At 38.2% G+C, this 21,019-nt stretch overlaps 1 protein-coding gene across 6 annotated transcripts in view; it reads right to left on the bottom strand.

Annotated features, from left to right (window-relative positions):
- LOC131591637 (splicing regulatory glutamine/lysine-rich protein 1-like) overlaps positions 1 to 21,019 on the bottom strand; it is a 73,968-nt gene that overhangs the window by 48,734 nt on the left and 4,215 nt on the right. For 5 of the 6 annotated variants that reach the window (XM_058862542.1, XM_058862540.1, XM_058862541.1 and 2 more), the window contains exons 2-3: positions 14,668 to 14,801; positions 7,122 to 7,237 (exon numbers count right to left, since the gene is read on the bottom strand). In XM_058862542.1, coding sequence (XP_058718525.1) covers positions 7,122 to 7,237; positions 14,668 to 14,801 — 250 coding nt within the window. Of the gene's footprint in view, positions 1 to 7,121; positions 7,238 to 7,526; positions 7,651 to 10,810; positions 11,343 to 14,667; positions 14,802 to 21,019 lie in introns of those variants that run through there. The other variant, XM_058862544.1, reaches the window with a different exon arrangement.

Raw genomic sequence — 21,019 nt, 5'->3', positions numbered from 1 at the left:
TGGAGGAAGGGAGGAAGGGAGGGAGGAAGGGAGGGAGGAAGGGAGGGAGGAAGGAAGGGAGGAAGGAAGGGAGGAAGGGAGGAAGGGAGGAAGGGAGGAAGGGAGGAAGGAGGAAGGAGGAAGGGAGGAAGGGGGAAGGGAGGGAGGAGGGAAGGGAGGAAGGGAGGAAGGGAGGGAGAAGGAGGGAGGAAGGAAGGGAGGAGGGAAGGGAGGAGGGAAGGGAGGAGGGAAGGGAGGAGGGAAGGGAGGAAGGGAGGAAGGAGGAAGGGAAGGAGGAAGGGAGGGAGGAAGGGAGGAAGGGAGGGAGGGAGGGAGGGAGGGAGGAGGGAGGGAGGAGGGAGGGAGGGAGGGAGGGAGGGAGGGAGGAGGGAGGGAGGAGGAAGGGAGGAAGGGAGGAAGGGAGGGAGGGAGGGAGGGAGGAAGGGAGGAAGGGAGGAAGGGAAGAAGGAAGGAAGGAAGAAGGAAGGAAGGAAGGAAGGAAGGAAGGAAGGAAGGAAGGAAGGAAGGAAGGAAGGAAGGAAGGAAGGAAGGAAGGAAGGAAGGAAGGAAGGAGGAAGGAAGGAAGGAAGGAAGGAAGGAAGGAAGGAAGGAAGAAGGAAGGAAGGAAGGAAGGAAGGAAGGAAGGAAGGAAGGAAGGAAGGAAGGAAGGAAGGAAGGAAGGAAGGAAGGAAGGAAGGAAGGAAGGAAGGAAGGAAGGAAGGAAGGAAGGAAGGAAGGAAGGAAATGAGAGTGGGAATAATGTTTCTGGTCATGGAGAAAGATGAGAAATCATTTAAGTACAATGTCTTGGTTTAAGACAATTTAAGAGGTGGACATTTTAAAATTAATTACCTCATCTTAGAGTTTTTGCCAATCCCTTTCCACCAATAAGAAGAAAAGAATATGAGTAGATACAAGTGAAAAAATAACAGTTTACAAAAAAAAAAACCAAAATAGCAACAGGCAGAAAATAACAGTCAGTAGTTACAAACTTGCTGAAATCTTGCAGACTGCTCAGGAATAAAGAGAAACTCAAAACGGAGGAGTAACACCACCCCACCCCCCTTCCCAAGATGATGCCCTCTGCAGATGACTGCAGGTGGAGAGACAAAGATGGCAGTAGCCCATCCCCTCTATGTCTCCAGTGGTGGAAGCTCCGCTCCATTGACAAAAAGTTGCTGGCACACTCCAGTGGGTGGAGTTCGGTCAATGTCTAGAACTTGTGGAGGGACTTTGTCACCTTCTTGGCAGAAGATGGCAAGCAGTCGGCTGGAGTAACTCAAACTCCATGCCTTCCCGTTTTGACCAGGCCATGATGTTGGGCTGGGGCGACCATATGGAGCAGGGCTTTTATGTTCTTCTCAGTTTGATGCTGCAGCTGTAGTCAGGCACTCACAGAATTTACTTGAGGCAGTCCAGGACCACAAAACACAGCCTCTCAAAAAAAAAAACAAACACCCAAAGCACTCCCCTCAATGAAAAAAGACCAAAAGAAACCCAAAGGGGAGCCTCCACCCATGCTGCCTCAGCTCTATGGCAAAAGCCAAGAGGCAAGAGACAAGAGAGAGCTCTGCCTAAGTGCTCTGACTTCTAAAATCTTGGGCACCCCCCAGCCCCTGCCCTACTATTTCATTTTTCAGCTGCCAGTTCCTAAAGAGACAGTAACAATTTTGAGCACAGATAGATGTGAAATACAATAATATTTTGGGTTACCCAGGACATTATCCAGCTCTTATTCCATATCATCTATTCCTGCCCAAATTAATACCTTTCACCTGTACACATACATAAATATAAATATTTACTAATACAATTATTATTTTAGTGGTCACTGACTATCCCCCAGGATATGAATTCATTTGGTCCATGACTGATATAACTGAAGCAGTCCATTCTCATTTTCCATGGTAGTTACGACATGCAATAGCAATGACATTCAGCAAACAGTGTTATGTATTCAATTCAACATTACAGGCTGTTCTCACCCGAAGTCAAATCCCTCTGAGGTATACATGCTTCCCCATCCCTCTGCATTGCCCACCAAGTGCAACCAGGTCCTTGAGCAAAAACAATCCACAGATGGGTTTGCCTTTCTTCAAGGCAGGATTAATCCAAACTGTCTTTCCTTGCTGTCCTGGTTAGGGCAAATTCGGGAGAAAACCTCTGAATGGGGTCCCTCCAGAAAGCAAATTCAAGCAGCCCCTCCCAATAGGTTTGGGAAAATATTTCCTTGGAGAAAAGTGGAAAAAACTGTTTATTAAACAAGTAAAGTATCTACAAGCATAAAAAACAAATAATATTAAACAATAAAACCTCTCGCTGCTCAATGAGATGGCAAATCCAGAAAAGTCCTTTTCGTGGGGTGTATCTTGGCTCGCTCAGTCTCTTATCAGTCCCTCCAGCACTGGAAAGTGCCGAGGCCCAGGCTCTGGTGGTCCACAGGCATGAGCTCCCAGTGTTTTCCTGGGTTTTCAGTCCAGAGCAGGTTTGAACAGATCCAAGAAAAAGAAAAAAACCAGAGTCTGGGGAACTTCTCTGCCTCATCTAGCTAAAAACTAACTAAAAGCAAAGGAGAGCTCTGTCCCGCTGTTTGTCCATGATGCAGACAATACAGTCTAGAGAAGCATGCAGGGGAGTGAGTGCCATTTCTGAAAACAAACTGCATGCTTCTTCTTTCCCCCACTTCGCTCTCGGAACCAGTCTTAAAGATGCAGAACTTAATATGTAGCATAAACAGAACAGACGATTGGGGATACAAGCATCATAAAGTCACCCCAGGACACTTGCATACCTCTTATATGCACCATGGGGACTTCATCTGCTGCATGCATGGATCCTGATTGGGCAGGGCCAGCTCAGTTAGTGGAACATCTGGTGTTGACTAACCAGGTAGCCTTTGCTAGGTGCAGATCCCACTGCTGAAGGTCGAACAATCCACTGCCTTCAATGGTGTTTCTAACAGTCCATTATACCATTTGACATTCCAGTGGCTGGTGCATGACAGGGTATATAATAACATCCACTCAATATCATGTTCTCTATCCCAGATGTTTATAAGGCTATTTGTGAAATTAGTCCCATTGTCTGATTCAATTCTTTCAGGGGTGCCATGTCACCATAGGACTTGCTTTCAAAGCCCAAAAAAATGTTCTGGTTAGTGGCGTGAGACATGGGGTTGTCTCTAGCCATCCAGTGGTTGCTTCTACCACTGTAAGCATGTAATTCTTGCCTTGGCAAGTTTGTGGCAGTGTGATGTAATTGATCTGCTAGGCCTCCCTATACTTATATTTAGACCACCGTCCCCAATACCACAGGGGGCTTTACTGGCTTGGCCTGCTTGATCGCAGCACATGTTTCACAGTCATGGATAACCTGGGATATAGTGTCTAAGTCCAACCCTCAGTCATGAGCTCACCTGTACATTGCATCTCTTCTCTGATGACATGAGGCATCACGGACCCACCGAGCTAGAAATAACTCACCCTTATGTTGCCAGTCCAGATCTACCTGTGACACCATGATTTTGGCAGCCTGATCCACCTGTTCATTGTTGCAGTGCTCCTCATTAGTCTGACTCTTAGGTGCATGTGCATCCACATAGCAGACTTTCACAGTCATCTGGGTAGCAATGTCTTGCCACACTTTGGCATACAAAGGGGTTTCCTTCTGTGCTGCCAGTTGGCCTTTTTCCATCTTTCCAGCCACCCCTGTAAAGCATTTGCTACCATCCACGAGTCAATGCAGAGGTAGAGTGTTGGACACTTCTCTCACTCATCAATGTCCAAAGCCAACTAGACAGCTTTCAGCTCTGCAAACTGATTCCATCCACCTTGGTAGCTTCCACGACTCACTGTGTAGGGCTCCATACAGCTGCTTTCCATTTCCTACTGGTCCCTATGATATGGCAAGATCCATCAGTGAAGAGAGAGTATCACCTCTCACTCTCTAGTAGCTGGTTATATGGTGGGGCCTCCTCTGCATATGTCACCCGCTCTTGTTACTCTTCTGATGATAATCCAAAATTCTCACACGTAGGACAATTTGTGATGAGTTCCAAAATCCCAGGGTGATTCATATTTCCTATATGAGCTTGCTGTGGGATGAGAGCAATCCACTTACTCCATGTTGTATCAGTGGCATGATGTGTTGCAGGGACTTTCCCTTTAAACATCCAGCCTAGCACTGGTAGTCAGGGTGCCAGAAGAAGCTCTGCTTTGGTGCCAATCACTTCTGAGGCAGCTTGAACCCCTTCATAGGCTACAAGAATCCCGTTTTCAGTTGGGGTGTAGCTGGGCTCAGATCCTTTGAATCCCCGACTCCAGAACCTGAGAGATCGTCCTCGAGTTTCTCCAGGTACATTCTGCCAGAGGCTTCAGGAAAGACCATTCTCCCTGACTGCAGTGTAGAGCTCATTTTTCACATCCTGTCCAGTTCTGATTGGTCCAAGGGCTACTCATGAGGAAGCTCCTATTTAATTTGTTCAAAGGCTTGCTGTTGTTCAGGGTCCCACTTGAAATAATTTTTATTTCATGTCACAAGGTAGAGAGGGCTTAAAATCTGGCTGTACTCTGGGACATGCATCCTCCAAAAACCCATGATGCCTAGGAAAGCCTGTGTTTCCTTCTTGCTGGTCAGTGGAGACATAGCAGCTATCTTATTGACCACCTCTGTTGGAATCTGTCTGTGCATGCCTTGTCATTTTACCCCCAGGAACTCAATTTCCTGGGCAGGTCCCTTGACCTTACTGTGCTTTATGGCAAAACTGGAGTTCAGGAGGATTTGGATTATTTTCTCCCCTTTCTCAAAAAATTCCTCTGATGCATTGCCCCAACCCTTAGGAGTCTTACCACAGAAGGGTCCTCTGAAAGACCAGGCAAGATGTTCAATTGTCTAATGTCTTCTGTCTCTACAGCAGCTATCCCAAAAGCCCACCTGAGGGCCAGCTGAACAGCTTTGAGTTCACCAAGTTGGCTCAATCCACCTTCTCCTTCAGTAAGTTCTGCAACCTGTCATGTGGGGCTTCATACAGCTGCTTTCCACTTTCATTTCATCCCTACAACGCAACAGGAACCGTCAGTGAAAAGAGAGCATCGTGTTTCTTCTCCTGGCAGTTGGTTGTACAGTGGAGCTTCCTCGGCACGTGTCACTTGTTCTTGATCCTCTTTGTCAGTGAGACAAAAGTTTTCACCTTCAGGCCAATTTGTAATTATTTCCAAGATCACATGGCGCTTCAGTTTTCCAATATGGGTGTGCTGTGTGATGAGAGCAATCCATTTTCTCCATGTGGCATTGGTGGCATGGTGGACTGAGGGAACTTTTGCTTTGAACATCCACCCTAGCACCAGTAGTCTGGGTGCCAGAAGGAGTTGTGCTTCAGTGCCTATTATCTCTGAGGCAGCTTGGACTGCTTCATAGGCTGCCAAAATTTCCTTCTCTGTTGGAATGTAGTTGGCTTTGGCCCCTCTGTAACTTCAGCTCCAGAATCCCAGTGGTCAACCCCAAATCTCACCAGGCACCTTCTCCCAAAGGCTACAGGACAAACCATGGCTCCTGGCTGCAGAGTAGAGCATGTTCTTTACTTCTGGTCCTGATCTGACCAGACCAAGGGCTACTGCACAAGCAATTTCTTGCTTGATCTGGGCAAAGGCTTGTTGCTGTTCAGGGCCCCAGTGGAAACTGTTCTTTTTGGGGGTAACCAGGTAGAAAGGGCTCACAATCTGGCTGTACAGAGGAATATGCATTCTCCAAAAGCCTATAGTGTCTAGGAAAGCTTTTGTTTCCTTCTTGCTGGTCGGTGTAGACATTGCTGTGATGTTATTGATGACCTCGGTGGGAATCTGATGCCATCCATCTCGCCACTTTACTCCCAGGGACTGGATCTCTCGAGCAGATCCCTTCACTTTGCTCCTCTTGATGGCAAAACTGGCTTTCAGGAGAATCTGGATGATTTTATCTTTTTTCTCAAACTCTTCTGCTGCAGTGTTCCCCCACACAATGATGACATGGATGTACTGCAGATGTTCTGCAGCCTCACCCTTTTCCACTGCAGTCTGAATCAGCCCATGGCAAATGGTGGGACCGTGCTTCCACCCCTGAGGCAGTTGGTTCCAGGCGTATTGCACGTCCCTCCAGGTGAAGGCAAACTGAGGCTTGCCTTCTGCTGCCAGAGGAATGGAGAAAAACACATTTGCAACGTCAATAATGGCATACCACTTCACCGCTTTGGATTCCAGCTCTTACTGGAGCTCCAACAAGTCCAGCACAGCAGCGCTCAATGGTGGAGTCACTTCATTCAAGGCACAATAGTCCACAGTTAATCTCCATTCTCCTTCAGATTTGCACAGGCCAAAATGGGGCTGTTGAAGGGTGAGTGGGCCTTGCTGACCACCCCTTGGCTCTCCAGCTCACGGATCATCTTATGGATGGGAATCACAGCATCTCGAGTTGTCCTATACTGTCAGTGGTACACCGTCGAGCTGGCAATTGGTACTTGTTGCCCTTCCCCTTTCAGAAGGCCTACTGCAGATTGGTTCTCTGATAGTCCAGGCAAGGTGTTCAATTGCTTAATGCCCTCTCTCTCCACAGCACTTATTCCAAACGCCCACCTGAGTACCTTTGGGTCTTTGAAACACCTGCTTCTGAGGAAGTCTATGCCCAAAATGCACGGGGCCTCTGGGCCAGTCACAATGGGATGTTTTTTCCTCTCATTTCCAGTCAGGCTCACCTCAGCTTCCACCAGGGTCAAAGCATCCTATTGCAAAAACATCCTATTGCAGCATTTTAATATTATGAAGAAATCTTTCAATTTAACTATGATCTTTTAATAATTTATTAGGAAGTGAATAGCATTGCCAGTGGATCAAATTAATGGGTATAGTGAAGGGACAAGAACTAAAATGAACACAACCAAACCAAATATTTACCCACTATTTTGCAAACTGAGGATCTGAAAGAAACACCCAGGAAAGGTAGTGCATGGATGTCTTGTGATCTACCCTCTAGGCACCACAGCTAAATCCTCACTGATTTAGCATATGAGAAGACAACATCCACAGATCTGATAGTTCTTGCTCTCTGAACACAGAAAGGCTACTGAGTATAAAGGAAAACCAGAAATCAAATAGAGACTTAATTTTACTTACTGTAGTCAAAGGGGTTGGTGTAGGTATAGGAAGCAACCCTGCACCGGACATCAGACTTGTCATAGCAGGAGCAGGTGCCAATAGAGAAAGGGCTTTGGCTTCATCTGGGATTTTACCTGAAGAAGCGAAGGAAAGCATTACACAGAGTTGGAACACTACACAGATGTTACTCTTTCTATGATTTTACGATTACCCTTGCATTTAAAAAAGTAATAAATAAGAATGAATCTATTTACCAGATCCTTACAAAGAAACATATGAATTCAAGTATTTCCTTTTACCCTGCCTCTACTAGGAAAAACAAAAGTGAGTAGAACTTCAAAGACTAGCAATGTCATTAATGGATTATTATTTTAAAAACTGAATAATGTACACAATTATTTAACACTTGGAGCTATGGGTCACCTGTACTGGAAACTTAATGTTCATGAACCAAACGATATCAAGCATGGACGCTTTCCTGAGGCGGTGTTTTCACGGTGATCGAAAGCTGTTTTACACATGACAACCGTTCGTGTTGGCTGCATCACTAATAGCACACAGAACATCAGATACAGAAAAGAAGAACATTTTTTTAAAGTTTAATCCCCAGAAATGGCAAATAACCAAATCAGTTAAAAAAAGAAAGTATGTGTTAACTGAAATTAATGAGCTTTTTCACCCTCTGGTGTTACCTACTTTTGATGTAAAAATAAATAAAAATAAAAAACCCCCTACTGTAACTCCACACAAGACATACTACAAATGAAGTTGGGAGTGGAGGAAGGGCTGGAAAATTCATATTTGTACTGTCTTACATTCTAGGTCACCTCAGTTTATCTAAAATTTTGATAAATTAGCTTTAAATTTACTGAAATTGAAGAGCTTCATAACTGATCATCTAAGCAAGCTATATTTTCTTGTATTTCCTACTATTTCAACCATATTATATTTTCCTTGTCATGCAAAAAGTTTAAGCAATATCTAATCTGAACTAAACACAGATTTCATTCAAAGTTAGTTACAATTAGACTGCTAATTAAATAATAAATAAAAATTAAAAATCAGAAGATGCAATAATCACAAATGCAATTAAACGTATGTTTTGAATTTGAAATGCAAAGGCATTTAAACTGGTACAAATATTAAACACTGAACTGAAAAAATAAAGAAGCGCTACTTACATTAGTTATCTATGATTTATTCAAAATTACTGGAGTAACTGTATATACGCTATCCATCTGAGCCCTTTGGTATTACCCCATGCATTTTAATAATGTAAATGCTTTTATTTAAACATTGTTTTAAAAGTCAAGGTATATACAAATACTGTGCCAGTGGCTTTTACTGATTTGGTTCAAACTTTGTATGTTTTAACTATAAAGCCCTTAACTTCAGAATTTAAAAATTATTATAAATATTGTTATCAAAAGCCAAAATATTACTTTCAAAACACTGCAATTTTAGTTATATTTGTGAAAATAAACCCCACAGGAATCATACTACTTAAAAAAAATAAAAAGACCAAAGTTGCAAACCTGCTCTACAGATCTGCAGCAAGGACTTGGTTAGGGTTGGAGATACAAAGGACAAAACAAATATAGATGAAAATTAATTTATATATAGCATGGGTGGGTTAGAAAAGATAAAATAACAGCACTCTTTTTTTTCACATCTTCTATTTAGTTATTTTATTTATGCCAAGTTTTGAGGCACCTTGCTCCTTAACATGTAACAAACCACTTTATTTTGCTATCTAAAGGAGAAAAATAGGAAAATTATTAACAATTAAGAATTAACTGTGCAATTATGTCTTCCAGGGCTTTTATAAAATCATGCATAAATCTGAGTCATCATCACAATGCTGAGCACTCTTAACAGGTCTCATTTTGAAGTCAGGCATGCAATGAGAGGTGTACTTGATTTGCCAGACTGCTCATGAGAATCAGGTACCTTGCCTCACATCCTGCCTACTATGTAGCTAACTGACAGGCTTCCAAATATACCATTCCAACAACTGTGTGTGTAAATTAGGCATACAATTATATACCAGCTCTTCTGAAAAACAAAATAATTGTTTTCAAATGATTGATGAGCTAGCATCTTGCAATTAACTGGATACTCATAGAGGTTTCTACAGGATCAACACACATGCCTGAAGTAAATTCAATGACTCCTAAAGTGGTACATCTGCATTGTAATTTAGATCCTTAGTCAATAATATATATAAGCATATGCAAAATATAAGTATGCACTTACATACAGCAAATTCAATACACACGTAACCAGATAAACTTAAGAGATGCTTAAGACATTTAGCCCTTTTAGATAGGAATAGTTATGCATATGCATGTAACTAAATTGACAGGGAGTCAAGTTCAGAAATGTACTTAAATACAATTCTAAACTTTAAGCATATGGGTCACCTTACTGAAATAGTTGAAATTATTTATTATTCATTTGCTCAAACATTGCTTAAGGAATCAATTGAACACTTTCAGTTAAATAAACTATTATAGCTCAAAAAAATGAATAACATACATATATAAACTATAAAGTTAGCAGCATTATTTCCAGAATTCTTTGGTCCCTAAACAACATAATGTTTAATATTAAATACAAAATATAGTTGATCAGTTCTATGCCACAAAGATATGTTCATTTATTTTATTCAAGAATGAAGAAAGGTCTATCTCTACAGACAGAACCCTGAAATTTTGCTGGTATTTTCAGATAGTGTCTTTTGAAAAAATACCCCTTTCTAGGTTTTAAGTATTTAAGAACAAGTTAAACTTCTAAATAATTCTATAGAAAATAAACTGTTGAGGGTAAAAAAAAAAACAAAAAGAAAAGCCTGAAATAGCTTGCAAATTTACTTCCCTGTTCTTTAAACAGTTTTGAAAAACAAATTAATATGTAAGGCCAAATAACCTCACAAGCTACAGCCTCCATTAATTTATTTGATAAAAGGATACAAGCCCACAAAAATACAACAAAATATGTCAGTAATGACATAACAAATTAGGACACTTTAGTTTAACTGGTTTGGTTTTTAAACTCATGGTATTTAAAAGCTGAATGGAAATGAAGCAAATATATTTATTTTCTAATAAGGGAAACAAGTAAAATAAATATGCCACATCTATACCACATCCTTTGAAATATTTATTTGAATGCATGAGTGTTTAGTAAATTAGATTATATGATCATTAATTTATTTATTTATTCTTCACTTGGCAAAAGAATCTGGAAGCAAATGTAGATTAGCTCTGTATTAACTAGGGATACCTTATGCTTCTTCAGAAATGCAGTTTTCCTAAGTAAATGCTTAAGAGCCTTAGTCAACCTAGTCTGTACCAGAATCCATTTTGTTAAATGCTGAACAGAAAGATCTGTGTTAAGTAGGTACTAATCACAGTATTTTTAGCACTGTCCATGTGCTCAGAAATTAATTTCTCTTTATACTGAAACTACATGGTTATTCCTCCCATCACGCCAAAACAGCTTCAAAAATAACTAAGTACATTTTTTTTAAATACTTTCTTTTTGCATTTATTTAAAAGGATTTTAAATGAATTGTTATTTTTCTACTATTTTAAATCAATGGAAAATGCACACTTACAAATAAAATAATTTCTGTGTAATTCAATTCATGATTCTTATTGGATTTAGCAGCAGAGATTAAAGAGATTACAACTACTTGCAATTACCTCAACTGGCACGGCTAAATCCAAAAGAGAACACAAAGCTCTTTCCAGCTACTGTTCTCAGTTTGGTGCATTATGAGAGTCAAGCCAATTGGTCCCAATGCAGCTGGCTGGGAAGAGTAATGCTTGAGGACTAGACACATCACCTGTTCCAGCACTTCTGTTTTAGGGCTTCTGTTTCACAAGAACAAACATCATTTAGGGATGAGAACTTTCTCAATCACTCCAGCATGAACTGCCAGGGCTTCTGAGATTGAGATGATACCTTTTTTTTTTAAACTCTTCTTGAAATAATGACCACTGAAGCATGTACAAGTGCAATACACACATACACACACAAAACTTTTCAATCTTCCCATGAATAACAGTGCTGAAAGACAATGTGCCTCACAACACATTCCCACAAAAATCTCAGGCTGCATTTGTACTTATGAGTGGTAAACAATTTTTTCTAAAAATCACAAAAGCAAAAGGATGAAATCTTACTGCCACTGACCTAACTGGAGCAAGGTTTCATCAGAAGCAAACAAATATTTCATGACATTCAATACTCGTGAAAGTTCAATATCATAAATAATAATTTTAAACCCTTCATATTAGACATAAATAGAAATACTTTTAAACAGATCATGCAACCTAAAAGTACTCTGCTGAGAAAAGGAAAAATAGCAGAGAAAAAACATGATTTTACTTTGTAAAGTTAATTTCTCCAGAAAGTTGTGACTTTCCTCTTTCAAGATAAGCTCACAAAGCATAACATATGAAAGAATGCATCTTAAAACTGATATAGTTTTCACTATTCCAGTCTGACACAATGTGCTCATCTGTTGAATTTAGATGCTTAAATGTATTCCAAACAGAACTTATCCATAATTCACAGCATAAAACTTAAACATATCCTCAATTCTCTGTATACCATCCAGAAGTAGCTTCAGGTCAACTTCAAAATTAAACACTATGAACCCTTTACAAAACATCATTTTTTTCAGAGCTGAAATACCAGTTCACAAGTACAAGGGTAAGGGATTTAACAGAACAAAACAAAAAGGGGAAAAAATTAAAAAGTGAAAATAAAAGAAACAAAGGAAAGGAAGCAAAATAAAATAAAAACAGAGACAAGGCGTCCATCTTCAGCAGGCCAGACTTCAATCTCATTTCCCCCATGAAGATTTCACTTGGCGGCAGGTTTAGTGGCATGGCAAACAGTGCCTAACTCAGGCAAGTGTAACAGGTCTGCCTTGGCCAGTCTAGTCATCTAATAATGCACAAATATCACACAGAGAAAACATACAAAACCAAATTAATAGTCAAAATCCATCTACTAGACAATGTGGACATAAAATTTAGAATTATTAGGGTGGTATCTCTGTTTATCTTTCAACTTTTGTGTTCTCAAACTACAATGTTTAAAGAAAAACCTAATGATACACACAAAAGAAAGTTATATTTTGACAACTTGATAATGTTAATTCATTTACAATTATATTTTGTTAAATTGTTTATTAAATGTCACACAATTAACACTGTTTTCATTGTGTAGTGATTCCTTCCTCATAATTTTAATTTACTACTCTTTAAATACACTACAAATTTCAGATTTTATTGTTTTCTAAAACCAAGTTTTCAGAGTTTCATTTTACCCCTCCTATATGTTTGATTCAGCACATGAAACATTTTATTGCTGGCACTGTTGGCCACCAATATAATTTAACCTTCCAGTAGAATATAGCCATTGTTATTTTAAAAGCCCATTATACACTCCACTGATTCTGTTAACAATTATACATAGTGAATAAAAAATGTTGCACTATGGTCTCAGAAAGTTAAACGTAAATGAATTCACATCTTTGCAAATTAAAATTAGTGATTCTGTTAGAAAGTTACATGGAAACAGCATTCTGACTTTAAAATAGAAATTGACCTCACAACCCAATCACTTGTTCACCTAATTATGTATAAATCTCTGTGGGGTCCAGAATGGTCTGTAACAGTGACAGTTTTTCTGTAATACATTTTCTGAGAAATGCCTAATAAGTCAGCTACAAACAGGGTTGGAACAAGATTTCTCAGAACTTTGATTTTATTCTCCTTCCCCTCATTGTCTACCATCAAGAGACACAGGAAAATGTAGCTCTATCTGCCTGTTGTCATATCACATTATCGTCAATCTCAAGAAAAACACCAGAAAGTATTGTTCATTCATTAGGTAGCAATCTTTCCTCTCTGGCAGTACTGAACCAGTGTTAAGGTATTTTCAATTAAATGTAAAACTAAGATTCTGAAGAATTTGCAGTCAATTACTTAAGGACAATTTTTCAATAAGGACACTGTTCTGACACATTTTGCCTATCCAAAGCCTCTAGAAAGCTTCAAGTGGATACAGCAATATCCTCTGTGGTTTAAGAACAAATTCCAAAAATAAAACCCAGAAGCCCCCCAAACAAACCATAAAAGCAACTAAAAATCTAGGCTTCACAAAGACTTGTCAAAATGCCCATGTTAACAAGGCTACAAGAATAGACAGTATACTGTAGGCCATCTAAGAGTCTATGAAATTTTTAAGACTTGTCAGTTTGCTAGGAAAACCCCAGACCATCATTGCAGTAGCACTAATCTCATACTATCTAGATCATGATGTGGCAAACATGCCAAAAAATGGCACTCTGGGACCACTGTTAACAAACTCCAAGAAGTCAACAGTATTTTTTGAACCAAAACCTGACTATTGCAGTTATAAAAGTCCTGTTAATACCAGATACTTTTGGACTTGCTGCAGTTTATGAATCAATCTTTCTAAATATTTTTGTTCATGGCAAAACAGCTACCATGTGAAGTTAGCTTCACTCCATCAACTGGAATACTCCACTCCAAAGAGGCAATCCAGATGCAAATGGGAAAATGCTCATTTCCCACAATGAAGTCAATGGGGCTCTGCCTAACTCCAGTAATGAGCCTACAGTAAGTAGAGCCATGCTTCATACAACTGCATTTAAATCTGGGATAGTATACTAACAATAAGAACTACCTCATATTCAACACATATGTAAAAGCAGGACCTCAAAGCTAGTTAAAGAAACACTTGTAAATTTAGCATTCACCAAGCATGTTATTTTACTAAGAGTTATAAAAATATTTTACACTAGAAGCATTCTGTACAGTTGATTGCATTTTTAAAGTTATCTAAAATCAAAGAGTACCAGTATGCATAAGAAAGCCTTATTATTGCACACAAAGTAAAATTTTCCACAGGAACAAGAAAGAAAAATTCAAACATTTTTTTATTAAATTAGAAGGTAAATATTTACATTCAAACAGCAATTATCATCACAAATGCAAAATACATAAGATTAGATTAATCTAAAATAGTCAAATGCATATATAACATCTACAAGACAAAATGTGAATTTGGTCTAAAAAAATTCAAAAATTAATTGCTATCTTAAAAATACCCCAAAACCAAAACATCACACCAAAGGCAACAGATTAAGATCCAAACAGAAGTGTTATCACAGTGCCAGGAAACTGTTTTATCTTTGTAGTGCTCCATTGACTTCAGAGGGAACTTTGTGTGGGAATAAGCTTGCCAATACAAACCATAATGAAGAGCATTATTTTACCTTCTTTTTCCACAAAATATGTAATAACTGTGGAAAATTGAACCATCCTAATTTAAATCAACTATTTTTTTTCTAATGTTGGATTTCAATTTAATCTAGATAATTTGGTTTCTTAATTTGATTTTCAATTCTGTTTTAAGTTTTTTTTACAGAAATAAAATAACAGGGCACTGCCTCTTTAGATAGAAAGCTTAAAACAATTAACAAAGACCAACTTTACAGAAGAATGTCTAAAATACCAACCTTCTGCACAGGGCACAACTATCAAAGCTCTGTCAATAAAAACCGTGTTAGTTAGATGCTGGGCCACACCAACACTTGATGCTTCACGAAACTTAATATAACATACTTTGGAGGAAAAAGTAAGAGGTGCATTGCTGCAAGATAAAAGGAAAAAAAACAACAATTAGCCATATTAAATAAATGTATGCATATATTTTCCACTATTATTTCTTAATAGATTAAGATTTCTTGGAAAAGTTACTTAAAAGACAAGTATAGAAATTTACTAATTTGCCTTGCCACTTAAAAACTCATAGTATAGCCCTTCCTTCTTTTTAAGGGAAACTTACAGAAGCCAAAAGCCCAAATTAACAAGGCTGATTTTCTTTACAAATCTTGCTAAAGAAAAATACATTGCTATTGTAAATAGCATATTTACAGGACACATTTGTCGAGTAAATAATTTATAGTTTATCATTTATCCTCCAAATAAACCTTGTTTAAAGACATCAAAGTGTCCAATGGAGGTCCAAGAGGATGGTGAAGGGCCTTGAGGGGAAGCTCTATGAGGAGTGGCTGAGGTCACTTGGTCTGTTCAGCCTGGAGAAGACTGAGGGGCGATCTCATCACAGTCTACAACTTCCTTGTGAGGGGAAGAGGAGGGGCAGACACTGCCCTCTCCTCTGTGGTGACCAGTGACAGGACCCAAGGGAATGGCTTGAAGTTGTGCCAGGGGAGGTTTAGGTTGTATATTAGGAAAAGGTTCTTCACCCAAAGGGTGGTTGGACACTGGAACAGGTTCCCCAGGGAAGTGGTTACAGCCCCAAGACTGACAGAGATCAAGAAGCAGTTGAACAATACTCTCAGGTGCATGGTGTGATTCTTGGGATGGTACTGTGCAGGGCTGGGAGTTGGACTTTGATGAACCTTGTGGGTCCCTTCCAACTCAGGGTATTCTATAATTCTATGATAATAAGCTCAGTCATTTTTAGTGGATCGTTTGGATATTAGCCCATATTAACTGATATTCTTTCTTCGGCCTTCACAAAAGAAATTTTGTTAAATCATATTAAGATAAGAACACTTTCTTGAGAATTCTTACAACTGTTACGTCTTAGTTCACTAATATAACAAAAATCTTTTTTATCATCTTAGTTTGGCATAGTGTGGCACAGGATAACACTGGAGGAGGTAGGAAGAATTCACTATTAGACTAGAATAAAGAAGGAAATGAAAAATACATATGTTGGGCAACTTGCTTTTCCATTAGAAAGTATACCAACAGATAGATCAGAAAGCACAATATGCAAACTTTGTAATCTTGATCAAAAACAAAGTTTGCTTTAAAAGATGTATTCCCTAGTCAAGATTTATGTTTTACACAGTTTATTTCTTCATATGAAGTAAGTACAGGTAAAACCTTCAAAGACAATACAAAAGGATATTGCTGAAACATCAGCAAGTTCCATTTAAAATAAACATCTATCTTCTAGAAAATGAGTAAATAATGGAAAATACACTGCCTGAACTATTTAATCTTGACCCTCTCAAATATAACACTTGTCAACTTTCAGAAGTACCAGAAGGAGTTCAAGTTTAGTCCAATCCATCTTGTAGTCCCTCAAATTCCAAGCAGTACTCCCAAAGTTGTATGGAATTAATTAAGCTTGAGCATTTAAATAAGAACTCACAAGTTTTAGGTACGTTATTTCATCATATTAATTGCATAAATGAACCCAGAACTTAGTCTGAGGCAGGCAGATTGGTATGTTTCTGGTTACCAGAATACTAACATCTAGATAAAATAACCAGAGAGCTAGTCAACTTCAGAATGGCAATAAGAAACATTTATGATGGAAAATTCTGTGAAAACAGAGACATTGAGGAAGAAAAATAAACAGGGAGGGGGAGAAACATAAATATGAAAGTCAGCCTTATGCAATTTATAAAAACATTGCAAGATTACTACATCTCTTCTGTCCATTAGTCTGTCTGTAGTGGACAACATTTTCCCAGTTTCAAGCTTTCATATTCAGGAAGGAAATAAATGTTTAAAAAAGGCTTTTGAGCCATCTGTAAGGTCTTGATTCAGGACATTTTCCATCAGAGCTGACAAAGAGCTATGACTATCTCAGTACTCAGCAGAAATGTTTGCATGCAACTTGTAATATTACGTATTCTGAAGAGCCAGACTTTGCTCATCGCAAAGATTTTTTTTTAATGGCCACAAGATTTTTTGTTTGTTTTGGGTTGGGGGGAACGCAGGCCTATGTGAGTAAGTTCAACGGGGAGGGTCTTTTGGTTTTTTCTTGTTGTTTGGGGTTTTTTTGTTATTAAATACATATGCCAGTGTTACAACCCAAATGGTTGAAGCCTCCATTTAAGAGTCTCTGGTTCAAACTTCTAACATCTCTTAGCTTTTTTCTGTATTGTTTTCATTGGTAATTCAAAAATATAATTCTGTTCTAGGCAGTTACAGGCTCCAAAAATAAACCTTATAAATTCCAACAACTACAGAGTCAGTTACAAGTGTCATTTCTGTATTTCCCTCTCTGTATTTCCTGGATTTCAATCACAAAAGCTATCTGAGAAGTAGGTTAAAAAATATTAACATAAGAATACTACTGCAACAAGGCTCTAAAAAAAAAGCCTTGCTACAAAGTGTTTTCTGAAAGTTAAGCTAATCATGAGATTCACTGGAGAAGTGATGAAAGGGAGAAATTCTCTAAGGAGACTACCTCTGTTGAAAACACATCAATGCTGCATCTACATCGAGGGAGACAATTAAGACCCAAAATTTCTAAAATTCTAAAAAGTTTCACAGTGACTGAGTCCTCTTCTTTTACAAAGTGGGCCTCCTAAACTTCCCCAGTAGGCTTTGTAAGAAGTCTTTCTTAAAGCAGAAAAGTCCTATTCTGTTTTAATACTTTTTTTAATTTTTTTTTCCAATCCTTTTCAAGGCTGAATTGAGGTAGAGTCATAGCCTTCTTTCTATGGTTACAAATCACCAATGCAAAAAAGCAAGTCCTACATCTCTGATTTAAGATTACTATAATCCAGTTTCTTTAGAAATGAAAGAAAACTCAAAAAGGAAATAAAGATATGAATAGTATTCAGATGATTGTACTGTTTTTCTTTTCCTTTGAAGGGAGACAGTAACATCCATTCCCCAACAGAACAAAAAACAACCAAAAACTTAAGAATAACCTATTCAGTAATCTACAGTGAAAAATCAAATAAAAGGCTACAAAATATCCCTCTAAGGGTCCAAATTTTCCCAGGGTGGTGATGGTGGTGAAGACAACAGAAATTAATAACGTGTCAAAATAAGATGTTCTGGAATAGTTGTGGGATCACATTTAAATAATGTTTTGTGTATTTTATCTCAAAGGCCTTATCTATACTGCAGCCACTGCAGGATATAACAACATCTAAAAAACACTCCATGTGTATTAGCTTCCAAAACAACTCCAGAACACTCAGAAGCAAACAGTACTATGGCAGGGCTTTCAACACCTGATGAAGACATTTTGTGCCTCCCTGCTTTCAAACAATTCATTCTGTAAAAATTCAATTTCCATAAAGCTTTTCAATATTTAACTAATCAAAAATCCTCTTACAACTTCATTTGAAGACTTATCACTACAAATGTAATTTTAAAGTCTTCTCTGAAACACAGATTTCAACTGGGTGACAAACCTAATGCAAAAGCATGGTTTTGTAAATGGCAAACTGAGGAGCACTTGTTAAACAATGACAGCAATTCTCCATTCTCAACATGAGAATTTAAATCTCTACCTAAATCAGGACCATACACAGATATTCAAAATGTCAGTTTTTCCTCAGATTTTGATGAAAAAATATCACTGAAGATGACAGAAGACCCACTAAAGCCACCCTCTTCTACATACAAGTGGCAAATCCACACCAAGGCCCTGATGTAGTAACAACTCATATGACATTAATTCTCTTACCGAGGCTGTGACTGTAATATTATCTTCTGTTCTTGTTAATTGCTTCACCCTATCTAACTATAATTTTCCAAGTCATTTTCATATACATCTTTAACTTTTCTTTATGATATTTAAGTCTTTAGCTTCAGAAAAAAACAGATCTCATTTGGTAAAATTAGAAACCTGCAATTCAGTCCTCCTAATTTCCTCAAGATGTAAGTAAAAGGGAAAAATATTATATGTACAAGTAAATTTAAAAAGCCAACAACATAGAAATCCTATTTTCTGAAAGGATTTTACAAGCATCAGTTACTTTCATTTTTAAGCACTTAGGAAAAAAAAAAAAACCACAAATTCTCTAAACATACTTCTCGAGGCTAAAGCTCTGTTTATGGGACAGGAAAGAAGAGGTGACCAAAATGTTTGGCAATAGTAATGAAATGGAATAAAAGAGGTCTTTGAGCACTGAAAGCTATTTACAGCAGTCTATAAGAGATGAGTCTTACAAGGAAATGCTTAGAAATCTCATGAAGTCAAAGTTTCTTGGGCAAGTTTTTGACACCAATTTTAAAGCAATACAGCAAACAATTGTAACATGATAAAATACAAACTCAGCTAGTCTCTTTAAAATTTGATAATCAAATACAAATTACTTAAGAGTAAAATGAGTGGATTTAAAAAAACAACAACCCTCTGCCCACCTCCACATAACTTGTTTATTTATGTTATTCATCAAATAGGTGCTTTCAATTTTTAGATTTGTTGTGGTTTTAAGGCAGTAACTAAAAATTACTTACTTCTGTGAGATATGGATTAGAACAAGAGCAAAACAGGCTTAAAACTTAAAAGGAAATAAAGAAAATTTATTAACAAAACTACAAGAATAAAAACACCAGAATAAACTTCTAGAAAACTCTTTTATCCTCTACAACCCACCATTCCTTTGTTCACATGACAACATAGAGACAAACACTTTGGAACTTTGGTGTTTAAAACAGTCTCAATTTTTGCTAGTCTTTTCATCAGTCTTTGTAGAGAAACAGAAGTCTTCTTCTGCTAATCTATGGAGTTTCTCACAAGAAAACTATTTTTGTTATAGTTTTCTATTTCTCTGATGCCAGCTGCCCGGAAATCTGCCATCAGTTTATTTCTCTTATTTCACATCACTCTGAGGTGTGTATGGGCCATGAGTCTAGGGATATCATTTTTTAAGGATGAGTTATTTAAAGGTAAAAGTTTTCTTCATCTGTCTCTGTGAGCTTCTCTGGAAAAACAGTTTTCTCATTGCTCTCAAGGCCTTAAATCTTCGCTTCACTCTGTTCCAGCACCTCACTGTATCACAATTACTCTACTTTTTGCTCAAAATTCACACCTTGAACACTCCATTCTTCTTAATATACTCTGTCATGAATTAAAGGAGTTTTTTCAGAACACTTTATTGTCTATTTCTATAGCTTTAACAGAAAAATATTTCAGTTTATAAAGCATCTCCTTATTCTCTCTTCTCCATCTAAAACTTAACTCTTTTCTTCACTGTCTTTGATGGTTTTATGATGTCTTCTTCATGTTGATTGTCTCTCTCTTTGTCTCTCTGGGAAAAAGGAGTAATCTGTACGTTTTATCTAGGTAGTAAAAGAATTAAAGTCTTGGAAAAGCTGCAAGTGTTCATGGTGTCAGGTTTCAGTCCAGCAGCAGAAACTACAAACTAAACCAGGCTGGCCAGCTCTGTTTCTTCCCCCCTCCCCCCCCCTCCCGGCCTTCTGCGGCCTTGTCCGGCCTGGAGGGGGGGGGGAGGAGGAGGCTGAGACGGAGCCTTGTTACCTTGTCAGAGGCCAGAAACCCAAAGAGAACAAGAGAGCTTTGGCTTTACATCTTAAGGTGGTGTTCACAAGTTGATCTCACTTTTCAATGGTCAAAACTGCTGTCAATTCTTAGAAATGACCGATAATTGGTCAGGAGAAAAGACTCCCATCAGTCACCAGCAGCTTCAACTTCCTTAGCTCTCAAAACTATCTTAAAGGTAAAGTCACCCCATGACAAGATTAAAATTTCAATAGAAAGCCTTCCAGAGAGCAGAACAGTATATAGTTGTACAGTCAAGTCAAATTTAAATTTTTCTTGTAAGGAAACAGGTAAATACAAACAGGCACCAGTAACAAGCATTATGGCCTACTGAAATATGATACACATTCATAGCATTTCAATAAAAATAAATATTGTTTTCAGTGTCAATGAAGTCTCACTGACAAATAGCTAAAATCAGAATGATGACCATATGGAAACTTCTTCAGTACCAAGTTTCCTATGCCCTCAATGCTGCATCTGAAAGTAGCTTATTCACAGTTCACACAGACCTCTTCAGAAAATAACAATAATAATAAAATAGCATTTACTGGCAACTGCTTAAAGTGTGAAAACCT

Source organism: Poecile atricapillus, chromosome W, assembly GCF_030490865.1.
Source record: "Poecile atricapillus isolate bPoeAtr1 chromosome W, bPoeAtr1.hap1, whole genome shotgun sequence".
In the NCBI taxonomy this organism is placed as follows: Eukaryota; Metazoa; Chordata; class Aves; order Passeriformes; family Paridae; genus Poecile; species Poecile atricapillus.
The sequence above is the reverse complement of the archived record's forward strand: the minus strand, read 5'-3'. Positions and strand labels throughout refer to the sequence as shown.